General features: G+C 39.9%; 1 protein-coding gene across 14 annotated transcripts in view; it reads right to left on the bottom strand.

Annotated features, from left to right (window-relative positions):
• The window catches only part of NRXN3 (neurexin 3), a 1,622,069-nt gene that overhangs the window by 152,903 nt on the left and 1,444,451 nt on the right, over nt 1-24,715 (bottom strand). For 12 of the 14 annotated variants that reach the window (XM_072963522.1, XM_072963513.1, XM_072963517.1 and 9 more), the window contains 2 exons: nt 16,289-16,378; nt 10,824-11,131 (listed from right to left, as the gene is read on the bottom strand). In XM_072963522.1, the coding sequence (XP_072819623.1) occupies nt 10,824-11,131; nt 16,289-16,378 (398 nt within the window). The remainder of the gene's footprint in view (nt 1-10,823; nt 11,132-16,288; nt 16,379-24,715) is intronic. The other 2 variants (XM_072963518.1, XM_072963521.1) reach the window with 1 other exon arrangement.

Genomic DNA, 24,715 nt, shown 5'->3' with positions numbered 1-24,715 from the left:
GTCCTTGCTCATTTCTCCCTCATGAAATCCACTTTCAAATGTCATCCCCTCCCCCTTGCCGATAGATCAAGCATTCTCTAACAGGACAGATAGGGCAGTAAGGAACTAATAATGATCATAATAATAATGAGAAATGGCCTCAGAGATATATTTCATGTGTCTTCCTCTCTCCTTGTCTTTCTTCAGTGGAATAGCTTCCCAGCCAGTGGGGCATTAATCATCAGAAGAGCAGCCCTGAGATAAAGGCCGGGTGAAATTTCATTGTGCATTATAGTGTGAGCTGTGGGTGCATGAATATGTGTCTCTCTCAGTATCTGGGGGGAGGACGTGGAGAGGTAGAGGAGAAAATTCTGTCATTTTATATATTTATACCACTCAAGATGGCCAGGACTAGTTTCCCATTGTTACTGCGGATTAAAATCATTCATGTCCTTCTGCTTTCATTGGAGGTCACCTCTCAGAATGGGGGATAAATATTGTGACAAGTTAAAATCTACCAATTTTTTTTCCCCATCTGCCTCGGGGCTATGTAGCAGAGGAGGGACAGGAGTTGGGGACCAGGAGCAGGACTGTCTGATGGGATGAACTTTTCTTTGCTAATCCTCAGTTGGGTATCTGCTCTTTCTCTGACATAATGCTTTGGGTTAACAAGATCTCCTGTTTTGAAGAGACTTGTTTGGGGTGACCATTTGGAAGACATAGGTAAACAGATGCTACAACTACTCAGCAAGGAACTACAAATATCCTTGCTCCAGAAAGTGAGGGCCATGTATTATAGCCTGACATCACTGGGGGGCCAGCTAGAAATGCATGGTCTTGGGCTCCATCCATAACTGAATCAGAACCTGTGATTTAATTAGACCACCCAGGTGATCTGTATACACAAACCAGTTTAAGAAGTACTGTTCAGCTAATACATGCAAACACATATGAGCATCCTCTCTCTCTCCATCTCTCTCTCATACACACCCACACACAATCAGATTGAATGAGAGAGAGATGTACATAAGTCAATCAAATTTCCATCGAGTAATTCTCTCATTGACTCCCAGCCACCCCAGATATGATGTGCATTTATTTCCCCAGACATCTCATCCCTGTATGATGAAAAACAAAAACAAACAAACAAACAAACAAAAACAAGGAGAACCTTACATTCTCCATGTAGCTAACAGAAATAGCTCTCCAGACAACCCAAGGCATTAATCAGAAGATTTCAAAAGGCAAGGCTGTCATAACAGCCTCAGTGTACTTGTAATTTTTACAATCATTCAAACAGGCACCAGAAAGGTTTGAAAGCGCACCCCACCCCTCCTACTGCCTTGTCGAAGACAGAATGGAAATCTCCTTCCCGAAGCCTGGCTAGCAGTGATGGCTGCTTAGAGTCATTTCCCTGTCATGTAGAAATAGAAAGAAAGAGATGCATTGTCAGGAAAAAAAAAAATCTTGGACCTTAACTTAAACTGGAATCATTGATTCTTTCTGACAACTCAAGACACATTTATTAAGTACTTTATCTTCTACATAAAGATGGTCATTGTGGAACTCCTTCTGAAAGCTTTCAGCCAAGAAGGGGAATACAAAAAGAAATCATTATTTGTATTATAATTTCAATTATATTAAAGATATTCTATTCATTTCTCTCAACCTCAGTCATCCAGTTGATGAAATGGGCAGATACTTACAGCAACACAGCGAGAGTATTTTTTGCTTACTTTCTCCTCTCTTCTCCTCAACTTTTCTTCCCCTTCCCCTCGCCCTCCTCAATTCACTTATCCATCCATTCAACTGTCTGTATGTACAAGGCACCGTGTTACATACTGCTAAAAAAATGAAAATATTGGAGACAGTGTGAATCTACCCTAATACTTATTAAATAAGAAAAGAGTAGAGACCCAAGGAAGCTAATCGCCATGTCATAGGCAAATGGTTATTTAGTTAAAGAATAAAAAACAAAACAAAACAAAAACAACTAGATGCTAGAGACCTGGACTGGAATCTCGTTTAATGTAACAACAACCACCACCACAACAATCCTTCATTGAGTTGCACCAATTTCAGCCCTTGACCTATATTATCTTAACCCATCCATGAAGATGATGTTATAACCATGAAACTAAGCTCCAAAAAGCAACTTAGCCAAAAATCTCACAGCTAAGAATTGAAGGTCCACCTAGAGTCATGGCTTTAATCACTTCTTTATCTACAACGGAAGTCTCCTGACACCTGTTTCAATGGACTCCTTCCTTCATAGGAGGCTGCTTCCCTTGTCTGTGGCTGTCTTTGTCCACCTTGAACATGAATAATATTGCCCCCCTTCGCTGCCCCTTCCCGCTGCAGATAGGCGTTCATTCACTTAATACACCTTCCTTTTCTTCAACAAACATATATTGAGCCCCACTTAGTGGCAGGCACCGTGGCAGGCCCTGAGTGTTGCGTGAAGAACTCCATAGAGATTATTCCTGCTCTCAATCAAGCGCTTTCTCATAGTATATTTCAAACTCTTTTCAAAAGAACATGAAGAAAACAAGTAACTATGGAGCCCGATGAATCACATGGTCAGGACCAGGAATAAGTGGGCTCATATAACATATTCAGTAATTAGACAAAAACAACAACAAAAAGTAACTGAAAGCAGATAGAAAACTCCTGCTAATCTACCCAGGGATGTGCAACCAAGTAAATGAACCCCAAGTTAATTTTCTATCCATACCAATAGAATTGGATAGAAGCAGGGGACAATTAAAGTAATTTTTATTTGCCTATATCTAAAGGTAGGTTTTAGGAGAACTAAGAATTAAATAATTTGGGAGAGGAATACAGGAAAGAAAGTGGAGTGGGGAAGTGGGCGATACCACATTTCCAAAAGTGCTTTGAAAACTCAGTGCTAGAAGCTACTGTGATGACAAGTAAGTTCTAAGGAAAGAGAATTTAAGACCAGAAGTCAACAAGAACAATCTTGTACACCAGATACAAGGAGACATCTCCCGGACTCCTTATTGTTAAGGTAAGGAGTTAAGGGCGGCAATACCCCTGCTGATAATCGCCCCACGGGGGAGCCTTCGCCTGAGTGTGGACCTCTGGAGGGCAGGGTGCTCGGAAGTGAGATTCAGTCTGAATCACGAGGCATATGTACTCCCTGAGAAGGTGCTGGTGGATTGTTGCCCACTCATTTGCTTCAAGCCATATTGACTGAGGGTTTCCTCTGTGCTGCTGGGCTCTGACAGTGCCTGAAACAAAGATCTTCCATCTTAGAACTCACATTTCATTAAATAGAGACAGTTAACAAATAGATACATGATAGAATGTCAGGCAGAGATAACTGCTATGAGAGACAAGGAAGGGGAAGGTGACAGAGTGCTCTCCTACAGAGGATGGTCAAGGAGGGCCTCTCTGGAAGGTGCCAGATGGGCAGAAATCTGGATAAAGTAAGGGAGTGAGTCATGCAAATAGCTGGGAGGAGCTGCATCAGGCGGAAGAAAGGGCAAGTGAGAAGGCACAGACGTGCTTGGTGTGTTCAGGCAGGGCTGCGACTGACCATGAGGTCCTCATCAGATGTGTCACATTTAAAAGGACAGCCCCAAACGCAGTCATCCACATAAAGAATACTTTATGGCAATAAAGTCAACATCAAAGCAGAAAAAAATCCCCGATCCTCAAAAAAAGTCAACAATTTAAACACAAACGAGACCCACCTCTGTGACTGTACAGCCCTCACGCGCCTCTCCCTTATCCTGGCTCTATAGTCAGGAAGACCAGGAAGACCTGTGCGCCTGGAGCAAAGTGGTAGAAAATATGGCCAGAGAGAGAGCAAGGAGGAGATCCATACATCACATGGTCAGGACTCAGGCTTTATTCTCGGCCAAGGAGTCTGTTGGGTAGTTGGAAAAAGCACTGGGGCTTTAGAAACATTCGGGGACCTCTGCAGTGAGTAGCCAAGAGCTGCCCCCTCTTCCTTCTCACCTGTGCCGATGTCTCAGAATAAAATCCAGGACTGCATTAGCGGGTTCTGGTGGGAAATTCTACCCTATAAATATTACAACCTAATTATAAGGGCATCTGTACAACTTCCAGCATCTCGCAGACTTCCTGCCTGTATGTGACAAGGGCCTTCTCAGAGAACTCTTTTCGCGACTTTCTCAGCTTTGGAAAGTGCTGATCTATTTGTATTGCCAACATATAAATTTTGAAGAGGTAAGTAAACCCATTGAAATCCCCGCCCTCCCATTAGAACTGTGCAATTCCGGAGAGAAAGTGTCACTAGAGAGTTTTACCAGGTAATGAGTAAATTAGAGTCCAATTTCCACCTCCTGTCCCCGCCTCAGTTATGCTCTGAGAGGGGAAAAGAAAGCACCTGCATGAGGGTAAGGAGGAAACAGAAGATATTTCTTGGCTGGCAGCTAAACTCTAATTAGACTGACAGATCTCAGTGCCTCCCCCAGTTATGAGGCTTGGCAGGAAAGGAGCGGGCCCTGAAGCCTTACGTTATGTAAGGCTGTTAATCAATATTAGTTGAGCCTTGATCCTAAAAATACACTTCCCCTGGAGGCTCTGTTGTCTGTGGTAAAAGAGAGGGACTGGAAACCGTGTGGACTCCTCGTCTCACTTCTACCAAGCTGGTGGCAGCCGGGAAAAGGTGGAGGGGCCCAGAGGGGATAATTTGGGGCTAAGTATAACATACTCGACCTCCTGTTATGGCAAGGCATTTGGAATAAGGTGGATTAATCTCATACCCCAATCCCAAGGCAGTCTGATTATTCAAAGACCTCTGGGAAAATCTGGTGCTCCAGCCAGAATCTCAGAACGCCATGGATGACGACATGCCGTAAATGGGTGTGTTGTGTCTTTGGTTGACCCACGTGAAATTGCTGATATTTGCCCATTTTGATCTCCAAAAAAATGGCAGTTTCATAATTTCATATGCTTCATTCTAACAGAACACTTTGTATGTAATGACCCCCCGGCAAAGCTAATTCCCACTGCAGGAATCTCTTCTAATTGACGAGTTCAGGGCTGTGATTCAATCTGGCACCTGCAAAGGAAATCCTGGGTGATTGTGGGTTTGTGTGGGATGTAAACAAAATTGTTCTCATGCTTATCCAGCCGTACAGGAAGGCTAAGCTCTTTGAGGATCTGGGAGTCCTGACAGAGTCTCTTGGGTTGAGGTGGTTTTCCAAATGCCTAGCATTTAGTGGAAACTGGTCAGGCAGGCCATGGCCAAAGTTCTTTCCACACCTGGTTGTATTTTGTACTCACAACAAGCCTATGGAAAAGATAATGCTCTGCCCATTTTATAGATAATGGAACTGAGGCTTAGAGGAGCTAATCAATCCACCCAGAGACACACAACTAAGTAACCGGAAAAACCTGAAGTGCAATCCAGAAACCCAGACTCTCAGTTCCCTCTCTTCCCTTCAACACACTGGGACTCCATCTAGAACATGCAAGGTGAAGGATCAAGCTTTGAATCATAAGTTTTTGCTTTGTTTTGTTTCGCAATAGCCAATATCAAGGCTGAAATGTGCTTCTTACCATCCCCAGCCTAAAACTGGAAGCAGACCAGAAGGACTAACAACATCACGCAGGTGTTGTTACAAAGCCTAACACATTGTGGCTTCCTTTGGAAATTTCTGAAAGTGGTTCACACTTGACCACCAAATTTGTGAGTTTAAGGTAAGAATGAAATCTCACAAAGCTCTCAAGTCTTTTATTTCTACTGTTTATTAGAGTAGTTCTAATCCAGGCTGAACATTGTGATTTTCTGGTAATTTTCTGGTGCCAGGCAGTCCTGGCCAATGTCAAGGTGACTTTTCCAATGCCCAGCACAGAAACAAGTGGGTCACGGTCAGTATCCTGCTGAGAGCTTATATGCGATTCCAAATGGTGATTTGCGCAGAACACACTGAGTTCTTTTTCTTATTGATAACAACTTGGTCTGGAGTGCCAAGGTAGGGGAATTCACATTATTCTTGGAATTATTTTCCTCTTGGCTCTCTCCTCTCTCGCAGGAACATTTTGGTCATGGCGGCTGATAGTTATCACTAAAAGACTCTTATTTCTCATTTTTGCCTTCTATCCTGAATGAGAACTAAGCTTATCTGAGTGTAGACTGAGTTGAGCTTTTCCATTTTAGAAGCTGACCTATCAGTGTCGTGACAGTAACCTGTTGACATCAGGGTAAGATGTGATGTGATGGATGTTTCTGCATAACCTCCGGGGCATTCCTGGGAGAAAGACCCACAGAGAACCTGACCCAGTTCTCCCCCCTTGGTCCTCTCCTGTGTGGGGCAGTTTTAGACTAAGACTCAGAATCTGGGCCTCCTGTCTCTCACAAACCCCCTCTATGTACTCTCTGTGCTAGCTGGGCTTGGCTGTCTCTCTAGGAATCATCACCTCTGACTTTGTCAGCCTAGCTTGGGACATTCAACCAACCTGAGATTTGTTCCTCTCATGTGTCCAACTGTACTCATTCTACAAGGCCCAGTTCCATTCTCACCTCATTCATGAGATCCAGCCACGCCATCCCATACACAACTCCCCACCCCACCCCACCCCATCATTGGTAAGTCACTATTTCATACTGATAGCGAATGTCAAGTCCTCCCTCCCTCTTTACATTGCGAGCTCTGTGATGGCAAGGATCCTGGATTCCTCTTTTTGCAACACCAAAAAGATGCATGCATAGACATACTTCATAACAGAACATATTGTCCAAGGCTCAGAGAATTCCTACTTGATTTAAAGATGGAAGAGAAAATTAAAGCTACACAGTGAGGTATCAGAGAAGTCCATGCCTGAGATCTTAGAGACTTTTTATTTGACAGGACTAATTTCAGCCTCCAAACTCTACTCTGACCCTCCTTCAAATCCCTATCCTCCCAAACCTCCTGGGCTTACTCTGAACCATGGGCACTACTGTCAGGAGAAGCAGCCCCATTTTCTGAGGTAGATCCTTGCTTGAGAAGGCACTGACCTGCATACCAAATGTTGAGGATAGAATATGATAATAGGGTTAAAACATATTTAATCATATTCTTCATGATACGCCTGTTTTAAGTATTTGACTGTGATTAACCCAGTTATCCTCACAACAATCTTTGATGTAAGTACCAGCAGTACCTTTCCCTCCCTCCAGTACCCAATGTGGTAGACTTAGGTTGGCTGCAAATTCCTGCTACTCCTCCCATTGAGAAGTGAGGTTTATGTATCCTTCCCTGAAAATGAGACTTGAGAAACTCTCTCTAGGAGCCCTGAGCCTCCCTCTGTGAAAGAAGCCCTAGATACATGGAGAGGGACATGGATCCAGCTGAGTCCAGTATTCCTAGTAAGCCCACCAAGACACCAGGTGCATGCTTGAAGCCAGACCCCAGACCAGAGTAGCCACTGAATGACCTCAGTCAATTCCATGTGGGGCACAAGAATCGCCTTGCTGAGCCCTGCCCAAATTTCTGACTCATAAAACTGTGATATTTAATGACGCAATTGTTGCTCTAAGCTACTAAGTTATGGGAGGTTGTTTCAAAGCAATAGAAACGAGAACATATGTGAGTCACCCAGGGTCACTTAGCTAATATGAAGAAGAGCTAGGTTTTAAACCCAAGCAGTCTGGCTCCAAGTCCATGCATTTAATCATCCTGCTATAGCTTCACCACTGATAAAAAAATTTAAATTGTCCAAAGCACACTGCTCACCTTGGAGGGAAAATCTTCCACAAGCCACAGCACTTCTGATTGTTAAATGATGATAAAGTATGCAATAAAGCCTATCTTTTTTTTCTGATTTATTCGATAAATGTTTATTGAGCATCTACTAAGTGCTAGACCTTTATTTGAAAATTATCACCTACCTACCTACCTGCTTTCTCAATCTTAACTTCCTTTTTTAATCAGTAGAGCATCTAGAGATATCCTTCTTAATATAGGGTGAGGACCTGATGCCATAGCTGCGAGTAATCTAACATAGTCCCTGTAATTCTCAAGTAGTTCTGTAACAAGCTATGGTATCAGAAAGATCAAAGTGCCAATTACTTCCAGGAGGCTGGAGCACTGGAGGGCCATATAAACTCAAAAAACGATTTGTTCACATTCACACACAGTTAAGAGCAGCACTAAAAGCACTTCACAGTTTTCCTTTGATCTGACATCAACATTAACCAAGGTCTATCAGAAAGGAAGTGCTCACATGGTGTTTTCTTACCTTATGCTTAAAGAAATAGGCTGTAGATTTTTTTCAATAACCAGATTTTTATACTTGTGAATACACATGCTTATTTTGTTTCTCCTGGAAGAGTCTAACTTTAGGACAACGCTACTCTAGCAATATTATCAAAGCAAAGGAAGACAGAACAGAGTATCACTTGTAAATGGCTGTAAGATTTCACATATAGGTGAAACTTATGAATGAATGATGGACCCAGTGAACGTGAAATCCAGTCTTCCTCACTTTTTTTTTTTCCTGAGGATTTCCCAGAGATCAAATCTTTATGAGTCCACTTCATCCAAGAAAGTTAGCTGGATGACACAGGACACAGTAGAACTCCTGAGAATGCCCTTCTTTATCTAAAATCTTCAGAGTCTGGGAACTGTCCTAAACCTTGGGAAGAATCCATAGAGTCCAGGGGTTGTTGGGTCCTCAGTCACAACAAAAGCTTGATGTCATCTACAGTCTGTATTTGAGAGAGGGTTAGACTTGGAGACGGGCAGGCTATTGAGTTTTTATGAAGCCCAGGGCAAAGTTCTCATGGCTAGTTGGCAAGAACACAAAGTTGGCATAGTTAATTCTTTTAGCTAATCTTTACAAAGAATATGGGGCTTTTTTATCCCTCATCCCAGTCTAATCCAATTCAGCTAGTCTGTTGGCTTTCCTTCAAGAGTACTTTATATATATATATACACCCTTAATAACAAAGAGCATCAACAGATTTATAACTCATTTTTACAGCCTTATCTGTGGAAGCAAAAGGAAAGACATATAGACATAATCCAATTATTACTGGACTTAAAAAAAAAAGGAAACACCAGAAAGGAGGCTGTTAAAGAGGGTATTCTCTAGCTGTCCACAGCTGTTGTCTTCTAAAATGACACCAGGTTCTATGATGTTTAGAGTCACAATCACTAACAAGGCTTTTGAACCGTGTGTCCTACTCTGGCTCTCTTAGTTTGTGCAAAGACTCACCCAGTCTGCTCCCATTTATGTATTTGCTGCTGGAGGGAAAGCCAAAAACCGATAATTACCGTGGCTTAGTCCCTGGATCCCCATGTAGCAGTAAATCCTTCTGAGGTCAGTAAAAATTTGGCCTTGAAAAGACTGTAGGATCATCCTTTCCTATGAGGAAAAAGCCATTTGCTCCTCTGCTTCCCACAGAGTTAGTGGAATGTATTCTGACAGAAACAGAACAAGTCTGCCAAGACCTGTGCAGACAGAACTATCCTTTCACCAACAATACACAGATCTGCGCTTGAGCTGTAGAGAGTCATAATAGAAATACATATTGCCTTTTATCTTCTTTTCAGCGAGTATAGTGAAGTGTCAGGAGTTATTGCTTTAATATCAGGAGAGAAGAAGCTATTTTTTGGGAGCACTTGTATAGGTATGCATGTAACAGCACATGCGACTGCAAGACTGCTAAGTAGCCAGGTTCTTAGTAGCTTTTCTAAAACTCCTAAAATTGGCCTGATAACATCATCAGTGCATCTGCTTCAAATTGTCCCTGTGGAGTCACGTAAGGAGGTGTCTGGATATTTCTGCTCAAAGAAAAGGGAAAAGACCACACTTTTACCTCTACCTAACTCACGTAATCTTAATTCACAAGAACGGGAACACGTTAAGGGCTTTGATTGATTATTGACTTTAACAATGACCACTGAAGTCAACGGAAGGGAGATGTCAAAGACTCAGCTGAACCCTGGATAATGCCTTAAAACTGAGAAACAAAGGACAAGTACTGATCTACTGAATTTTCTACAAACACTAACTAGGCTAGGGGTCATTTCCCCACAAGCCAATGAAATGTCTTATTTTTTTGCCAGAGTATTGAGGGCTAATAACTCGATTAACCTTCTACCCGCTACTAACTAGATTTATGAAATGCCAAGGAAGTCAGCAAAGCATTAAGCTTTAGCTTGAGTATAATTACTTTTAGGTGACAAAACAAAAACGTTACCACAAAATTAAGGACTCCCTACATAGCTAAACTCACACCTTCACATTTTCTAATGTAATTAGGATCTTGCTCAAATATAAAAGAAACAAAGTGGACAAAAAATAATGAGATATTAATCAACATTTAATATCAAAAACAGATACTGCATTTTATAAGGATTAGTTGAACCTCTAGCTTCAATTGCCCTTAGTTTAATGCTACCCATTGGCCTGAAAAATGAACAATTCATGTCCCAGCAAAGCCATGAGGACGATGCGAATAGCACTGAATTAGGATAAAGTCTTCTGCTGGTAACAAATTTTCCTTTCTGCTCTTTCCCTTTCTGCTATTGAAAAAAAAGGTAATAAAATGAGGAGTATTTCATAGTGAAAATGTTGTCCATTGCTCATTTTGAATAACAGCTTTACCATTTCAGGGATGACTATGATGGGAACATGATAGGAATAATAATCCATGAGTGCACACAAGACTTTTCCCACTTCTGTAACAATGACTTTGTCTTGCTCTACTCCTGGGTCTTATTACTATGAGCATCATCTGTGGGTATCCTTCCTATAAACATAGCAATTCATACTCTTTAGCTACATAGCAACACTCATTATGATAGCAATGTCTCAAAGACAAAGATGCAGAATCAATTAATTTTTGGAGAAAAACTTACCTGAATGCTGGCCGTAGAGCGGTTCTTGCGAGTTGTGGTAGTGGCCATTGTAGTGGTGGTTTCCATGACAGTGGTAGACATTTCTGGTGGCATGGAGGTCGTCTGTGTTGTTCCCAAGATTGATGGGACTTCTCCTACCAGCCGGACACTTCCATTGATTTTAATATTGGGGTTGTTCTCAGCTGCCATGTTCAGTACTTTCAAACCATCATAATAGAGCCCAGAAAGCTGGCCTTGGAAGAGACGTCCTTTATCCTTTCCACCGATGGCTATTTGCGCCTGGGTGTTGAAGATGGTTAACTGCCGGCCTAGTGGGTTGGGTGGAGGAAACATCATTATTCCCGTACATTTTTTTCTGTTTGCCTTACCTGGTCTGACTGGACCAGGCATCAAAACATGTTTCCTTGAGCAATTGAAGGGGAAGAAATTGGATAACAAAAATTCAGTACAAACATTGGCAAGTAACATTTCACTATGTTTATCTCTTCCACTGTCTAGCTGAAAACCCTAGATAACCTGAATAATTGAGTATTTGTTCACTAATTTCTTTATCATGAGGCAGGAGAAATCTTGGTTCAGTGATGAGCAGTATTGTAGTCTTCTTGGGTATGCAGTTGCAGATGAGAGGAAAAAAACCCCGAAATCAGGTGATGACAATAATAAATCATCAACACCTATTGTACTGATTTTTCTAACCTACAAAGTGACATGATGAAAACTAAAAAAGATTATATATGGCAAATCAAAACTCAGTGAGGTAACTCAGAACACTGAATTAAAAAACTAGGTCTGATAATTCAGTTAAATTAACTGAAATTAGATTACAGTTAAGAGACTTGGATTCATTGTACATTTATAAAAGTAAACATTTTAGTCATCAAATACCTCATTTTGTAGAAATCTTCCTAATTCATACTATTCTATCCATACTTGCTGTTAGACAAATATCATAACAGATCATTTCCTATCTTTATTAATTTGGGGGAGGGGAGATGACATCACGCAACTAAATCTCTAAGATGCGGAAAATAAGTAGGCATTGATTGTGTCAGTTGGGGAGAGGGGAAGAAAAAAGATGTCATTCAAAATCAATGAATTTTAAGGGGGGGTAGGTGCTAAGGAAAAAAAGTAACACATAAAACTGCTTCAAATGATATTAAAGTATGTTAGTAGATTAAAGAAAATAGTAGCTCACCTTATTTGAAGTTCCCATTTGGGTACCATTTATGCTTTTGTGGACAGAAAACTATCAGAAAAAAATCACGGCAGGATAGAGCTTAGAATGGTGTAACTCAACTTATCTCCCCCCCAACTATTTCTACTTTTAAAAAACTCTGAATAGCTTTTTAAGAATAAGGCCTTCTGTGCTATTACTTCTCCAGATTATTTCCTTCAGCTTTTCCATTCAGAGAAGGATGAAAAATTATTTTTAATGAAATTAAATAGATCCTTTTTGACTTTTTCTCCATTCTTAGCCAGTGATCAGAAAATGCTTCATTCATTCTTAATCTAATCATCCGAATTATTTTAGCTATAAATGACTGGGATCAATGTTCTGTTATAATTGCCTGTTTAATAAAAGGAAGTCTATTTTTAAAAGATGGAGGTTTTTGCTCTACAATCTCTAACATGAATAAAAGCATACTGTGATGTTTGGGCTCTAAACCTCTACCACCATTACATGGCCTTTAAGTCTACACAATGATTAGCTATCCTTGAATTTCTGGTATATAATGTGGAATCCCTTCTTAACGTATAAAAAAGGGTTGGAATGGAAGAGGCAGAGAAGGGAAACTGCATCTGCTCAGAGGCAACTCTTTGTACAAGAGCCAACTTTACTCACTGAATGACTCTAAAGGGTATGTTAGTCAAGAAGGATTTATAAATAACACCCCTTTGGAAAACTAAAACACTACAGTGTGGAGAATTGGCCAGATAATTTTGTTACAGTGAAAACGATCTCTATAAAAATTCCTGGAGTATGGAAATGGAATCTACTGGCCTTAGTGATAAGAGAATTGCCCAGATCCTAAGGGTCCAATCAGACAGATCTACTAGATTTCCATTATTTCCCCACCAAGTCCTGCAGTGCCCCATGCACATGCATCATGCTCTATCCTTTGGCTTCTCATTTCCCACATAAGATGCAGCAAAAAGTTCAGTGCACGGTGACACTGGGTAATGGCCTGGAGCGCATACCTCTTTACTGTTTATTTTTTGACAGTAGCTTTTCCTGGGAGCCCAAGCTTACTACAAAAGAAATGCCACAATGGAAGGGGAGAATAAATATGCACTCAGCCTTGCATAGGTGTTTGGAGTGGCTTAACATAGTAAGAAATTGCCTAAGAGGAAATCTCTAGGGCTAAAATTCAGTACCTTAGGTAAGAGAGCCCCAATGCCTGGCTATCCCTCCCATTCACATAACAGTTAACCAACCAAAACATTTGTTCCTTTCCTTTTTTTGTATATAGTCCAACACTGATGATCAGTTAATGGTTATAATGGATTACAGGTAGAAGATTTTATATTTCCAATATTTCCAAAAGTGCTTCACACTTATAATGGTATCTTCATCTTATTTTCTTAGTGATGCTATTCTTTTAATGCTTACAAATAAAAAGGTCAGAGAACTGAAATGCAAAGTTGAATGAAATACACTGGCTAGAAATGATGGATTTCCTTTATTCTAGCCATAGTTCACTCCAAAAAGTGATCTTTGCTTGTTCAAGACTGATCCAAGAACGGAGAAAGGCAAGATACGTTTCCTGGGCTAGAAGATTAAACCACTGAAGTAATTGAATTTTTGTTTGCTTGTCTGTTTCATGGTTTATTCTGGCTAGATTGGTCTTTCTTCTGTTTCAAAACCCTTTCTTAGCCCTCTGTACCTTAGATTAGGTGGTTAATAGCTGGCAGGCACTAAAGGAATAGTGAGCTAAATAGTGAGCTATTCAAGTCTCCTGCCATCTCTTTCTCTGATCAACTTCTCTCTCTCAGGTAAGCAGGAGTAAGTGAGTAAGTGAGAAACAACCATCGCTATCATCTCCCTACTGAAGGATGTAAGGGACTGAGTGGAGGAAGTTGTATCATTTGCCCAAATTCCTCAAAATCAATGCCAGATCTCCTTATCGAGACTCATTACAAGCAACTGTATTTTTTATAAGGAGAGACCATGATTGTATCTGTATCTCTATATCTCAATCTGATCATTGTTCTATCATCAATAATACAAAATTTGGTTATAGCTCTAGTACAGGATTCGTAGCAGGTGACTTTGTGTTTTGTTTTGGGTGCCCATCCTCTTGGAAGTCATTAATTGTTACCTCAATTGGACACCAAGTTCACATACTGCTTAAATTAAATCTTTGCACGTCTCCAGTCAGTGTTGCACAAGGACTAATTAATTAAACCTCAGAACACCCTTGGGGAATAGGCAGTATTATTTCTCCTCTCCTCAGATGGGAAATCTGAGATATAAAGAGGTTAAGTGGATTGTCTCAGGTCAGAGAGTCAATAGTAGACAGAGTCAGAAAACAGACTTGGAAATGCTGTGACCCAGATCTCTTCTCCAATGACAGAAATAACCCCACAGGGGCATCCCAAGTACTTCCAAATACCTCTGTCTAATCATCTTTCTGGGTTTACCCTTTTCCATTCCTTGTCCCAACAAAGTCTTCTGGAATACACTTTCTATTTCTTTTGAAGGGCAAGTCAGCTGGACAGAGGAAGAGGTAAAGCAATAGAGCGAATAGATGTTACTTACCTAAATGAAGCAAGAAAGTAATTCTGGTTAAAACAATGTAGAAGAGAGGAAACTCCCAGTGTGCAAATAATTCTTTTCAATATTATTTGCATATACAAACATGCACATATTCAGTTAAGCTGGAATTCCTCCCTCCCTCCCACCTGAACCACCCCCACCCGGTCCCACCCACTCGACTTTGTTTCCTTGTGTGTTTGAAAGTATCCTTCTGTATGAAAGCCGGCTGGTAACAATGCTATCGCAAGGAAAACTGAAAGCCTACTACGAACTTCATAATGATTTATACAAATGAAAATGCCTGGCATGCCATTGAACTTAGACTTCGAAAGGCAATGGAGGAAAACAAAATATTATTAACAGAAAGTTGAAAGAAACAAAAAAGTTTTCTCAGGCACATGGACTCAGACATGCATCTGGTCGTCCTATCCTTTTTAAGAAGTGAGGCAATCATCATCTTTAATGTTAAAGGGACTTTATGAGCTGGTGATTACTAGACAAAATTATTTGCTTTTTAGAGTTATTCTTAATTTATTTTTAATTAGACCACACACGTTAAAAACAGGGCAAACAGTTAAGATTCTGTGAGGATTTTCCGTGTTTAAAGGTCTGAATGTTTTCACGCCACTTAAAACTGTAGCTGTCTTCTGTTTTTTAAGTTGCATATTAATATACCCCATTACTTTTTATATATAACTCAATCAATTCTCCATATATTTTAAAAACTTACTTAAAGTCTTGAGACAAGAATAGTTTATATTGGCTCGGAAAAAAAAAAACCCAGAGTAAATAGCTTCTTAAAGAGAGAGTTATTTTTTTCATTGAAAGGTTATAGTTTACATCCAATGACTAGGAGCCACACAGAAAATTCTAACAGCAGGTATAACCGCCGCCCTCTTTTATTAACAAAGTGGTTGTTTTCTTCAGCAAATAAGAAACTTCTGGTTTTGCCTCCCATTAGTCTTTCCTTTTCGAACTCATTGTCCTAACCACGTACACTTTTGTTGCAGAAACGTCAAATACACAAGGGGATCACACAACCAAAGTGTAAAACGAGTTTAATTTCTTTTAGTTTCCGTCAGTAACTGGGATGCAATTCGCTCCTTATGAAATATATTTGCCTCTGTTAGTTTAATGCTAAAGGCAAAATTCATCTTTCTTATTTTTTTTCCCTCATTTAAAAACAGATGTTAAAAAGAAAAAAAGCTTTGCTCCCTTTATAATATTTGTTTTAAGCAGTTTAGGTTACAAGAGTCCATCTATGATTTTTTTGGTGGTTGTTGCTAACCATGCTACAGACAGTAAAGCCAAAACCATCTCAAGATGTAAGTTTAAAAAGTGCTTTTTGAAATTTCTTTAGAAAGCTTTGGTATAAGAGGTAATTTAAAACAAATTAACAAATAATGTCATGCAGTGGTTAAATTGCCATAATACATTTCTTTTTTAAAGGTTCCTGGAATTTCTTGTTTGTGGTTGTCATGCTGATAGAAAGCTAGATGTTAGTCCCTTTAACTGTATTTTAATGGCAATGTATTATAGCATGATTTATCAACATATGGCAGGTGGAAGCTGACACAAATTATAATGAAAATTAAAACAGTCATTTATGCAGCAGGCGATTATCATTTAAGGAACATTTATTTGCAGGCTTTAAAAATGAGGGTTTAGAATCAAATGATTTTAAAATGAAAGTTTTAACGACAGTTACCTTTTTCCTGCAGCCACTCCTCTACGGGCCGGTTATATTTGAAGGGGATTTTCTGTTTTACCATTTGGAAGCGTTCATTATCAGTGTTGCCTTTAAAGTTTAAAAAACAGCTTAAAGAACAATCTGAAAAGTCAATAAGTCATTAAAAAACATCCTAGATTTTGGGTGTGTTTTATGAAGTTTTTAGAGATAGAGATCAATTTATCTTTAGTGGAGGTGGAGTCGAAGTCACTCTGCCCTTGGTCGACAGGTTTGAGGTCAGGTTAGTCTTAGCTATGCAGTGCTCCATCACGTTTCGGAAACGTGGCTTGAGATGGGAATCGGTCAGAGGTTGGGTTTACCTTCACTCTTCTCCATCTCATTCCAGCCACACTTTGATTGGGTCAATGGAGGAACAAGGGTCCCCTTGACTTGTGAGTATCAGGTGAGTTTCATAATGAGGTAGGGGACTCTCAGTGTCTTAAGTCATGCATGTTCCACACTCACTCTACTGCATCCTCACTCCACGGGGCCACGCACATCCTCAGTCTCCTTTCAGGGGTTTGTAACTTCTCTACCTTCCAGCAGAGAAAAGCCAAAGAAAACAACTTAAGCCTTGATGGCCAAAGGAGTCTTCCTATTCCACAAAGGGGGCCCAGGCATCCCATCGCCTATGCAAAATAGGTATAATATTACAGATAACCCTTGTTATCTCTATCCTTTTGTCCAGATTTTCTTCCCACAGTTTAAAATCAAAGGAATCCCAAAGTAAATATCTGTAAATAAAAGCAGCTAGAAATATACAGATATAGCGCATTCAGACTTTTTGAGCATCTATATTTTATTACCATTAATAGACACAGGTTTTATATGTTTACTCAGTCTCTCTTTCCTTCCTAATGAGGTCTTTCCCGAACGAGCATCCATTCAGAAAGCCTGTTAGGGATACTTCTTCCAAGCATGAAATATCTAATTAGTTTCAAGGCTCAAATATAATGCTTTTAACTGTTAGCATGCCCCTGTCTTCCTTCCTTAAATGTTGTTACCACCCTCGGATGGTTTGTCTAATTAGGACAGACGTGGAGAGTGGTGTTGTGGAGATACACCCTAATAAATATGCTTCAGACCACAAAATAATAAAGCCATGCTTTGGGAACCATTCTGTCTTGTTAACCAGCCTCAAAGCGATCAAGTAGAAGCTGGTGGATTCTAAGTTCCTTTTGACTCATAGTCCTACAGTATTGGAATACAGGGAAGCACAATCCAAATTATCAACATGGAAAGTGAAATAAAAATCTCAGAACAGAGTGGCTTGGAAACTATTTTTAAAGAAGTCTAAAAGCCAGAGACAGGGTGAGGGTTGAAGAGAAAAGCACCAGGTGAGCAGAAGTTTGTCCTGGCAGCCCCATCCCAGGGAAGGCCCCACAGGTGGCTGGACTAGCCCCTGCCTTCTGTGAGGGGTAGCACGGGAAAGGGGTGGCAGTACCGCGAGATACTTCAAAGAGTCCTCATTGGTTTCCCCTTTGAACGAATTATTCTAAGACGCTGACTCAGTATTTTGACTACCCAGAAATAAAAACAAACAAAAAGCTCACGAAGAGAAGCAGCTATGGCTCTGTTTCCAGCCTGCATTATGGGACCCTATCTGGCTGGCAGAAAGCGTACTACATTAACATATCAAAGGATAATGGGCAATGAATGGAAAGAACAATTAACAATTCTGGACGGCAGTATAGAATTTAAAGTTTTCCTTGAAGTCCTATTTCTCACAGAAACAAAAAAGGGAGGGTGCAGACTAGGAGAAAAAAAACAAACAAACAAAAAAAACGGAAAGGCCTCTTAACTTCCTAGTGTTTCAATAAGCCCATGGTGAAAGAGCTTAGTTTTACCTGTTAATGTAAATACCAATTAGGGATCATGCTAATGATCATCCTCGCAGATCTGGGTGCACTGGATTCTAGTAATCCAGAATACAGTTGGCCACATGCTCACACATCCTAATAAAAAAAGGAACATGCACTTTTCCACAAAGAACCTATACCTATGACTCTTAATCTTATCCTACAGGAGACGGGTATCACAAGGGATGTCATCCGTCTTCGTAAGCTCTGACCTCTCTCAAGTTTCAGTCACAACAACATACTGAGAAACTGAGAAATGGCAAATGGGTTATGCCAGATTCACCTTGACTGTATTCTATTACTTTGGGCTTTCTGTAACTGTCATTGGTTCCAGTATTAAATACAGTAATGACCTTTGTTCTACTCACTGCAGAATGGATTATCGAAGTCAACAGCGAATAGAAAGCTAAATATTTCTGGTAACACTCAGAAGTCCAAACTGATAATTCTGGTATAGGCTAGAAAAATAAGAAGCTATGTTGGATAATCAATAAGTCATATGTTTGCTGGGAGGACAGCATAGCCAAGATTCAACCTTAGACCTTTCCGACAGTGAAAGAGAGAGAGTCATTCTTCTCCATCTCAGCTTTAAAGACATTTAGAAAGAAGTTTTAAGTTTTCCACACCAGATTGATAGTATCTGGCACTAGGGATAGCAATCTTGCATACTGTTAAAAGTCGTGAGAGATGGAAGGTCTTTTGGAAAACCAAATCGGTTTAAATGGCCACATTAATATTGTTCTTAGTCTCTTTTCATGTTCTTGTTGGTTTTTATTTTAATTTATCTCAAACATTAGTGAGAAATGTTTTAGAAACATGTGCATGAGAATGAGTTCATTTGCCCCGAGCCCCATTTGCTAGACTGACTGAAGAGCAAACAACATTCTAAATATAAGAATTCATACACAGGGACTATTCTGAAAGTTGAACAAGCCTCAACAAATTCATGTACATTCATATGAAATCCTCAGTGACATTTAGTTGTACATTTCATATAGCAACCAATATGAAAATTTAAATAAGACTAAAATCAATTCTTCAACACAAAGTGATGCTATCCTCAAAAAAGAATGGCCTTATGAATAGTAATGTCATAATGTCATTAAAAAGAGGCATATGTGCATTACTAATTAGACCAAAAATGTAATGACTGCAGTTCTCAAACACACTGAGAAGCCTGTAAATTGCACTAGGAGATCCTTAAATTATTGATGTGGATCAGACACTCAGCTACATGGAACTGAATTTTAGAAAAAAAACATTAGTCATATTTCATTCTATTTAAAATAAAAGTTAGGGGTGTGTGTGTATATCTCCATCTACTTTTGTTTTTATACAATTGGCCTGTTATTGTCATTTGCTTTTGTAGTATTGTAATATTGGTTCTATCATCAAATATTTCGCTTCCGGAGACACCTACGACATGCGCTGTTGACCTACAGCAGTGTGAAGGGCAGAGAGCTCTGACGTGAAACTATTAAGGCCCAGCTGGTTCATACCCGTGGCTCCAGCCTTTATGTAGAAATAGCGCACACTTACTACACCTGGGTTAAACCGCTTAGGATGAGAGGAAAAGAGAGCAGAGGAAGATAAGACGAAGAAAGCAAGCGGACCCTTGAATAATTTCCCAATACATCTGTCCCTCCTTAAGGTTCCAAAGACGTAAAGTTGACACTTGTTCATGGCCCCAAAGAAGTAAAAACTGTTTCAGTTGTAGAGCTTAACGATAGAGAGAACTCTTGTCTAGCTCAGAAAGTAACTTTTACAATATCATTTTTATACTCTATTGGTCCAAACATAGATCCTATTCATTAGAAGCTATACTAATTTTCTTAAACCAATCATCAGTACAGCATAGGAGCTATGGCCATGGGCTCTGGAGACAAAGCTGGCTTCGAGTCTCAAATTTAGAAGCTTATGTGGCCTTGTGTAGGTCACTTAGCCTCAGTTTCCCCACTTCCCGATTCACCAGATGACCAGGTATAAGACATTAAGAGGTAGAGTATACACAGAACCTGGGATATAAAAACCTACTTTATTTGAACGATTTTTACTGATATAATTCAACTCTTTCTTAATAATCAAAAGGAAGCACATTCATTCCATGGGGTGCTTTCACAGTCTCAGAACGTTTCCAGGCCTCCATTCAAAAGATGAACCACATTACATTTGGTCCCACAAAGGTTTTCATCCAAAGATTAACTGACCGTAGAAAATGAAGCATCCTGCATATCCTCTAAATCTCCTGGTTGCTGCTTTTTATATTTCTGTATCTTCTAAAATATACTCAGCTAACCCCATTTCCAAAACAAAGTGGGTTTCTAAAACCACTGAAAGTAAAAGAGCAATTCAGGCATTGACAAATGTGATTTCTTGGTCCAGCCACAGTTAATGATGATGTACTGTTGCTAAGTCGAGGAAGAGTGGCTTAAAGGTTCTGGCAATTTGCACCGGGTTGGCAGAAAATGCTTTCTTGCAGGTAGACTATTAATACCACCTGAAATGTAGTCAAGCACATGGATATGCTACTAGGAATACTGTAGCAACATTCATCTGTGCAAAATTAATGCCAGAGGTATTTTTTTGCATTTTGTTTTGAGTCTTGGAATAAAGGAAGGAAAAGTTTTCTTTATTGCTTTGTTGACACTGAAAAATGAGACTGCGGGTCTAATGAACAGTCAGAGAATGAATACTACATATTAGAGCCAGAGGCAAAAGAAAATTGATGTGGGTAGGATCAAGGAGTAGGGCATTTCAGAGGTTCTTAGAATGTCTCTCTCCCCAAAGAACACTTTGTGAGTTTTGAAGCAAACATCAGACACTAAAGACAAGGAACTGGGGAGACTCTCTGAGCTCAGCTCTGGTCTTGTTCCTGGTGTTGACCCAGATGAACTCTCTTAGAGTCAGAAAGTGGGGTGTTGTGTTACCCAAAAGGTATCTAGAATGTTCAGACACTTGTAAGTGATGGATGGACCTCAACAAAGAATTAATATCCTGTATTTATAAAGTGCCTTTTGATCAAGAAGCTCAAAATGCAATTATAAGCATCATCTCATTAATCCTCACAACACACCTTTGGGGCTGAAGAAAAAAGAACTATTTGTATGTTGTGAGCCTTGATCCTTTAGTGTGCCAAGGTAAAGAAATTAATCTCTTGGAGCAGAAAACTGATCGGCTGGGGAAGTAAATTAATAGACTCAGAGCACAAAGGGATTATTAAGTAAGGGAGCTTTTCCAGACTCACTTAAATGGTTCCAGGAACCAGGGAGAACCATCTTTCTGAAGTGATGAGATGTTCCCCCTAGAAAGCAGCATGGGTCACCCAGACATGCACGGCTGGGCTGATGAAGCACACTGCCTCCTTTCTTCTTGTTCAGAAATGGAAGATACACATGGACAGACATATTAATTCCTTCCTATATCATAACATTGATCTACCATCTCTAGGCTCGAGAGTTGAGCTGTTTAAGCAAAGATGGCTCAGACATGAATGAAAAGAGCACTGGCTATGGAACCTTTCAAACTTGAGATGCAGTCCTAGCTCCGCTATTTACCAGTTCTGTGAACTTGCACAATTTCCTTAATCTAGATGTCTCAGTTTCCTCATCTGCTCAAAAACTATATACGAAGATAGCAATGCCTATATCACAAGATTTTTGTACAAATTAAACGTAATAATCCACGCAAGGTGCCCACGGGAAGTTGGAAGAAGCTGGGAATGGAGAGAGTCTGGTATTTATTTTAGCTCTCAGGGGATGAGAGTGGGGACCGTGCTAGAGAAGTAACCCTGGTGCTCTGCGTCCAGTTGTCCAAGTGATTGTGGCCCTCTTGCTTGACCTTTGTCAAGGCTGGCTGAGGTGAGTTTGTGTGCAAACATGTTAACATTGAACTTCTCTTCCACATCCCAAATCTAAGTTAAAGTGCCATTTCGGCTGAGGTGTTATAACACTAAAGATCACTTACCCTGATGCAATAATTAGAACATGGATCACCAATCCCTACTCTTTCTTTGTATTTTGAAGCCATTTTCAACTCTCTTCCTGAAGCTCATTGCTCCTGGGCTTTCTCTTTATTTAAGCATCATTCATTAAGGATACTTTCAATCCTAGAAAGATGAATAAAGCAAGGTCCAGGTGACCACAATATTTTTTTTTGCTCGCAGAGTTTAAGAGAATATTTCTAAGTGATAGCTACTAGAGCTTTCCTCCTGATGGCAGGTCTAACAGTTAACTCTTTATTTAAGATGACTTTCAAAATGACATGCCATAAATTCACAAAACAAAACTGACTATAAAATTTGCTTTCCTTCCTCAAATGGTGTCACTCTTCTATGATTATTCCAAAATACGCTCTGAAGCTAGGCTAGTCAATTTCAGTACAGATTTTTGTCTAGTTCCTTTTTCTGATAAACTTGTTAAGTATATCTATGTCTTGGTGTGTCTTTAAGCTTTAGTTTCTTCATGTATAAAATGAGAATTTTAATAATATTATCAAACGAGAATTGTAAGTATAATAACATAGGGTGGCTGTGAGAATTACCTGAGAACTAAGTTTATGTGAAGCACTTAGCACGGTGTGTGGCACAACATGAGTGCTATCATAGTACCTGATTCAGAAGGGTTAAACAAAAAAGAAGGCAAATCTAAGATTTACCTCACTACACAATTTTTAGTATCCAATCTTTCCAAGTTTCCTTTTCAACATAAAACCTTACTGTTTGGTCTTCAACCTTTTGACATAAGATCCTTTCAAGATTCCCCCAGGTGCCCTTCATTTTGTCACATATTTCGTCCAATGTTGCAAAAGTCGCAGTGGCATCCTGGGGTTCACTCTGTCCCACAACCCATTCCTTCCTGCATCCCTCCCCCTCTGTGTCATCTCGCTGTTCCTCTTTAGCCTTGTTGATTTCTTTCATTTCTCTCTAAATGCCTTCCTTCCCACCCACCCCCCATTCCCATTTCCTTTCATTCCTCTCATGCAGAGAACATCAAACTCAAAGTTTTAAAGCCAGAATGCTAGAATATTTGGTTAAAAAATATATATATGCTCATTCAAATACACATGTGTCATGTCCCTACACAGCTCAGAGGGCAGACAGGAGGTTTGGAAGGACAGCCTCAATAGACAACAGTTAGGAACATTTTCATCCCCGTGAATAGGAAAGTCACACCAATAGCAGCATCTCTGAGGCCATAATAAATTTAGATCGTAGGGAATCTCTGGTGTTTATAAATTATAGTTCTTCTAGACTAACCTTGAACCTCATGCCTACAAATGAATATATGGTTCCCAAAGGATCTAAAAATAACAGTCACTGGATCACATAGCCCCCACCCTTGACCTGGTGAATACACTGGTTTACAACAGTTGTTTAAACAACCGTATTCCAGCACAGTCATATACTAGGGCTTGTTTACAACTCAAGCCCAAGAAAGTTTCCAATTAAATTGCTTCCAGAAGTTTGTGCCATCTTGCACTCATGCAATACGCTTCATGAACTGCAAAGTAGGACTTCAATTACAACCCATTACATTGATTCTTTTTTGTTTCATAACAGCATTCCAACCTGAGAAGAAAATGTTTAACTCTAGGTCTTTCGTGTCTTGTAGCAGTTTTGTGTCTCCTCACAAGTTTGATAAGCATATTTTTTGAGCACTCATTCCAGACCCTGAAGAATTTACAGAATAGGAGGATTATGTGGTAGCCTTAAAATATTTACAAATTCTTTGAAACTCTTCTCTGTAAGAGGTGGAGCTTGATTCTCTTACAGGTGGGCTGGACCTGGTGACTCAATTCTAAAGAATAGGACATGGTGGAATTGACGATGTGTGACTTTTAGAGACTAGATCGGAAAAGGCACTGTGACTTCCTCCCTCTCTCTCTGTCATGGCTCATTCTGGGGAACCAGTGCTGAGTCATGAGGATACTTTAGAAGCCCTATGAAGACACCCACATGTCAAGGAACTAAAGCCACCAGATCCTCCAGGGCTAGGTAAGCCTTGAGATGACTTTAGCCCTTGTCGATATCTTAACTTCAGCTCATCAGACACTTGTATACAGAACCACTCAACTTGGCTGCTACCAAATCCTGACCTACAGAAACAGTGAGATAACGAAAGCTTGCTGTTTTGAGCCACTAAGTTTCAGGGTAATTTGTTACACAGCAATAGATACAGAGTAACGAGGGAGTTTCATCTGGCTGTTTCAGTTCAACCAGAAGCAGTTCTCCTTAAGATGCTGTTATAGGTCTCCTTACATTATACTTTTTCAAGGAAAAGAAGATACTCTAGATTATAACATACTTCTTGTTGGCCAATTTGCTAATGCTATCCAAAGGGAATTTAGACTATTTTGGTAACACTTGTTTTGAAAAGCCCATGCCATCACCAGAGTCTTTGTTAAATATGGTTAAATGTACACCAACTTATCTGTCTAATAAAGCATTTGAGAATTTGTATGTATCAGTTCCAAATTTAAGAGATCCATCTTCTTATGCAATGTAAAATTTAGGATACTTTTCTCAAACTAATTTTCTATTCTGATTGAC

This window comes from Vicugna pacos, chromosome 6, assembly GCF_048564905.1.
Source record: "Vicugna pacos chromosome 6, VicPac4, whole genome shotgun sequence".
In the NCBI taxonomy this organism is placed as follows: domain Eukaryota; kingdom Metazoa; phylum Chordata; class Mammalia; order Artiodactyla; family Camelidae; genus Vicugna; species Vicugna pacos.
This window is presented reverse-complemented; position numbering and strand designations above follow the sequence as displayed.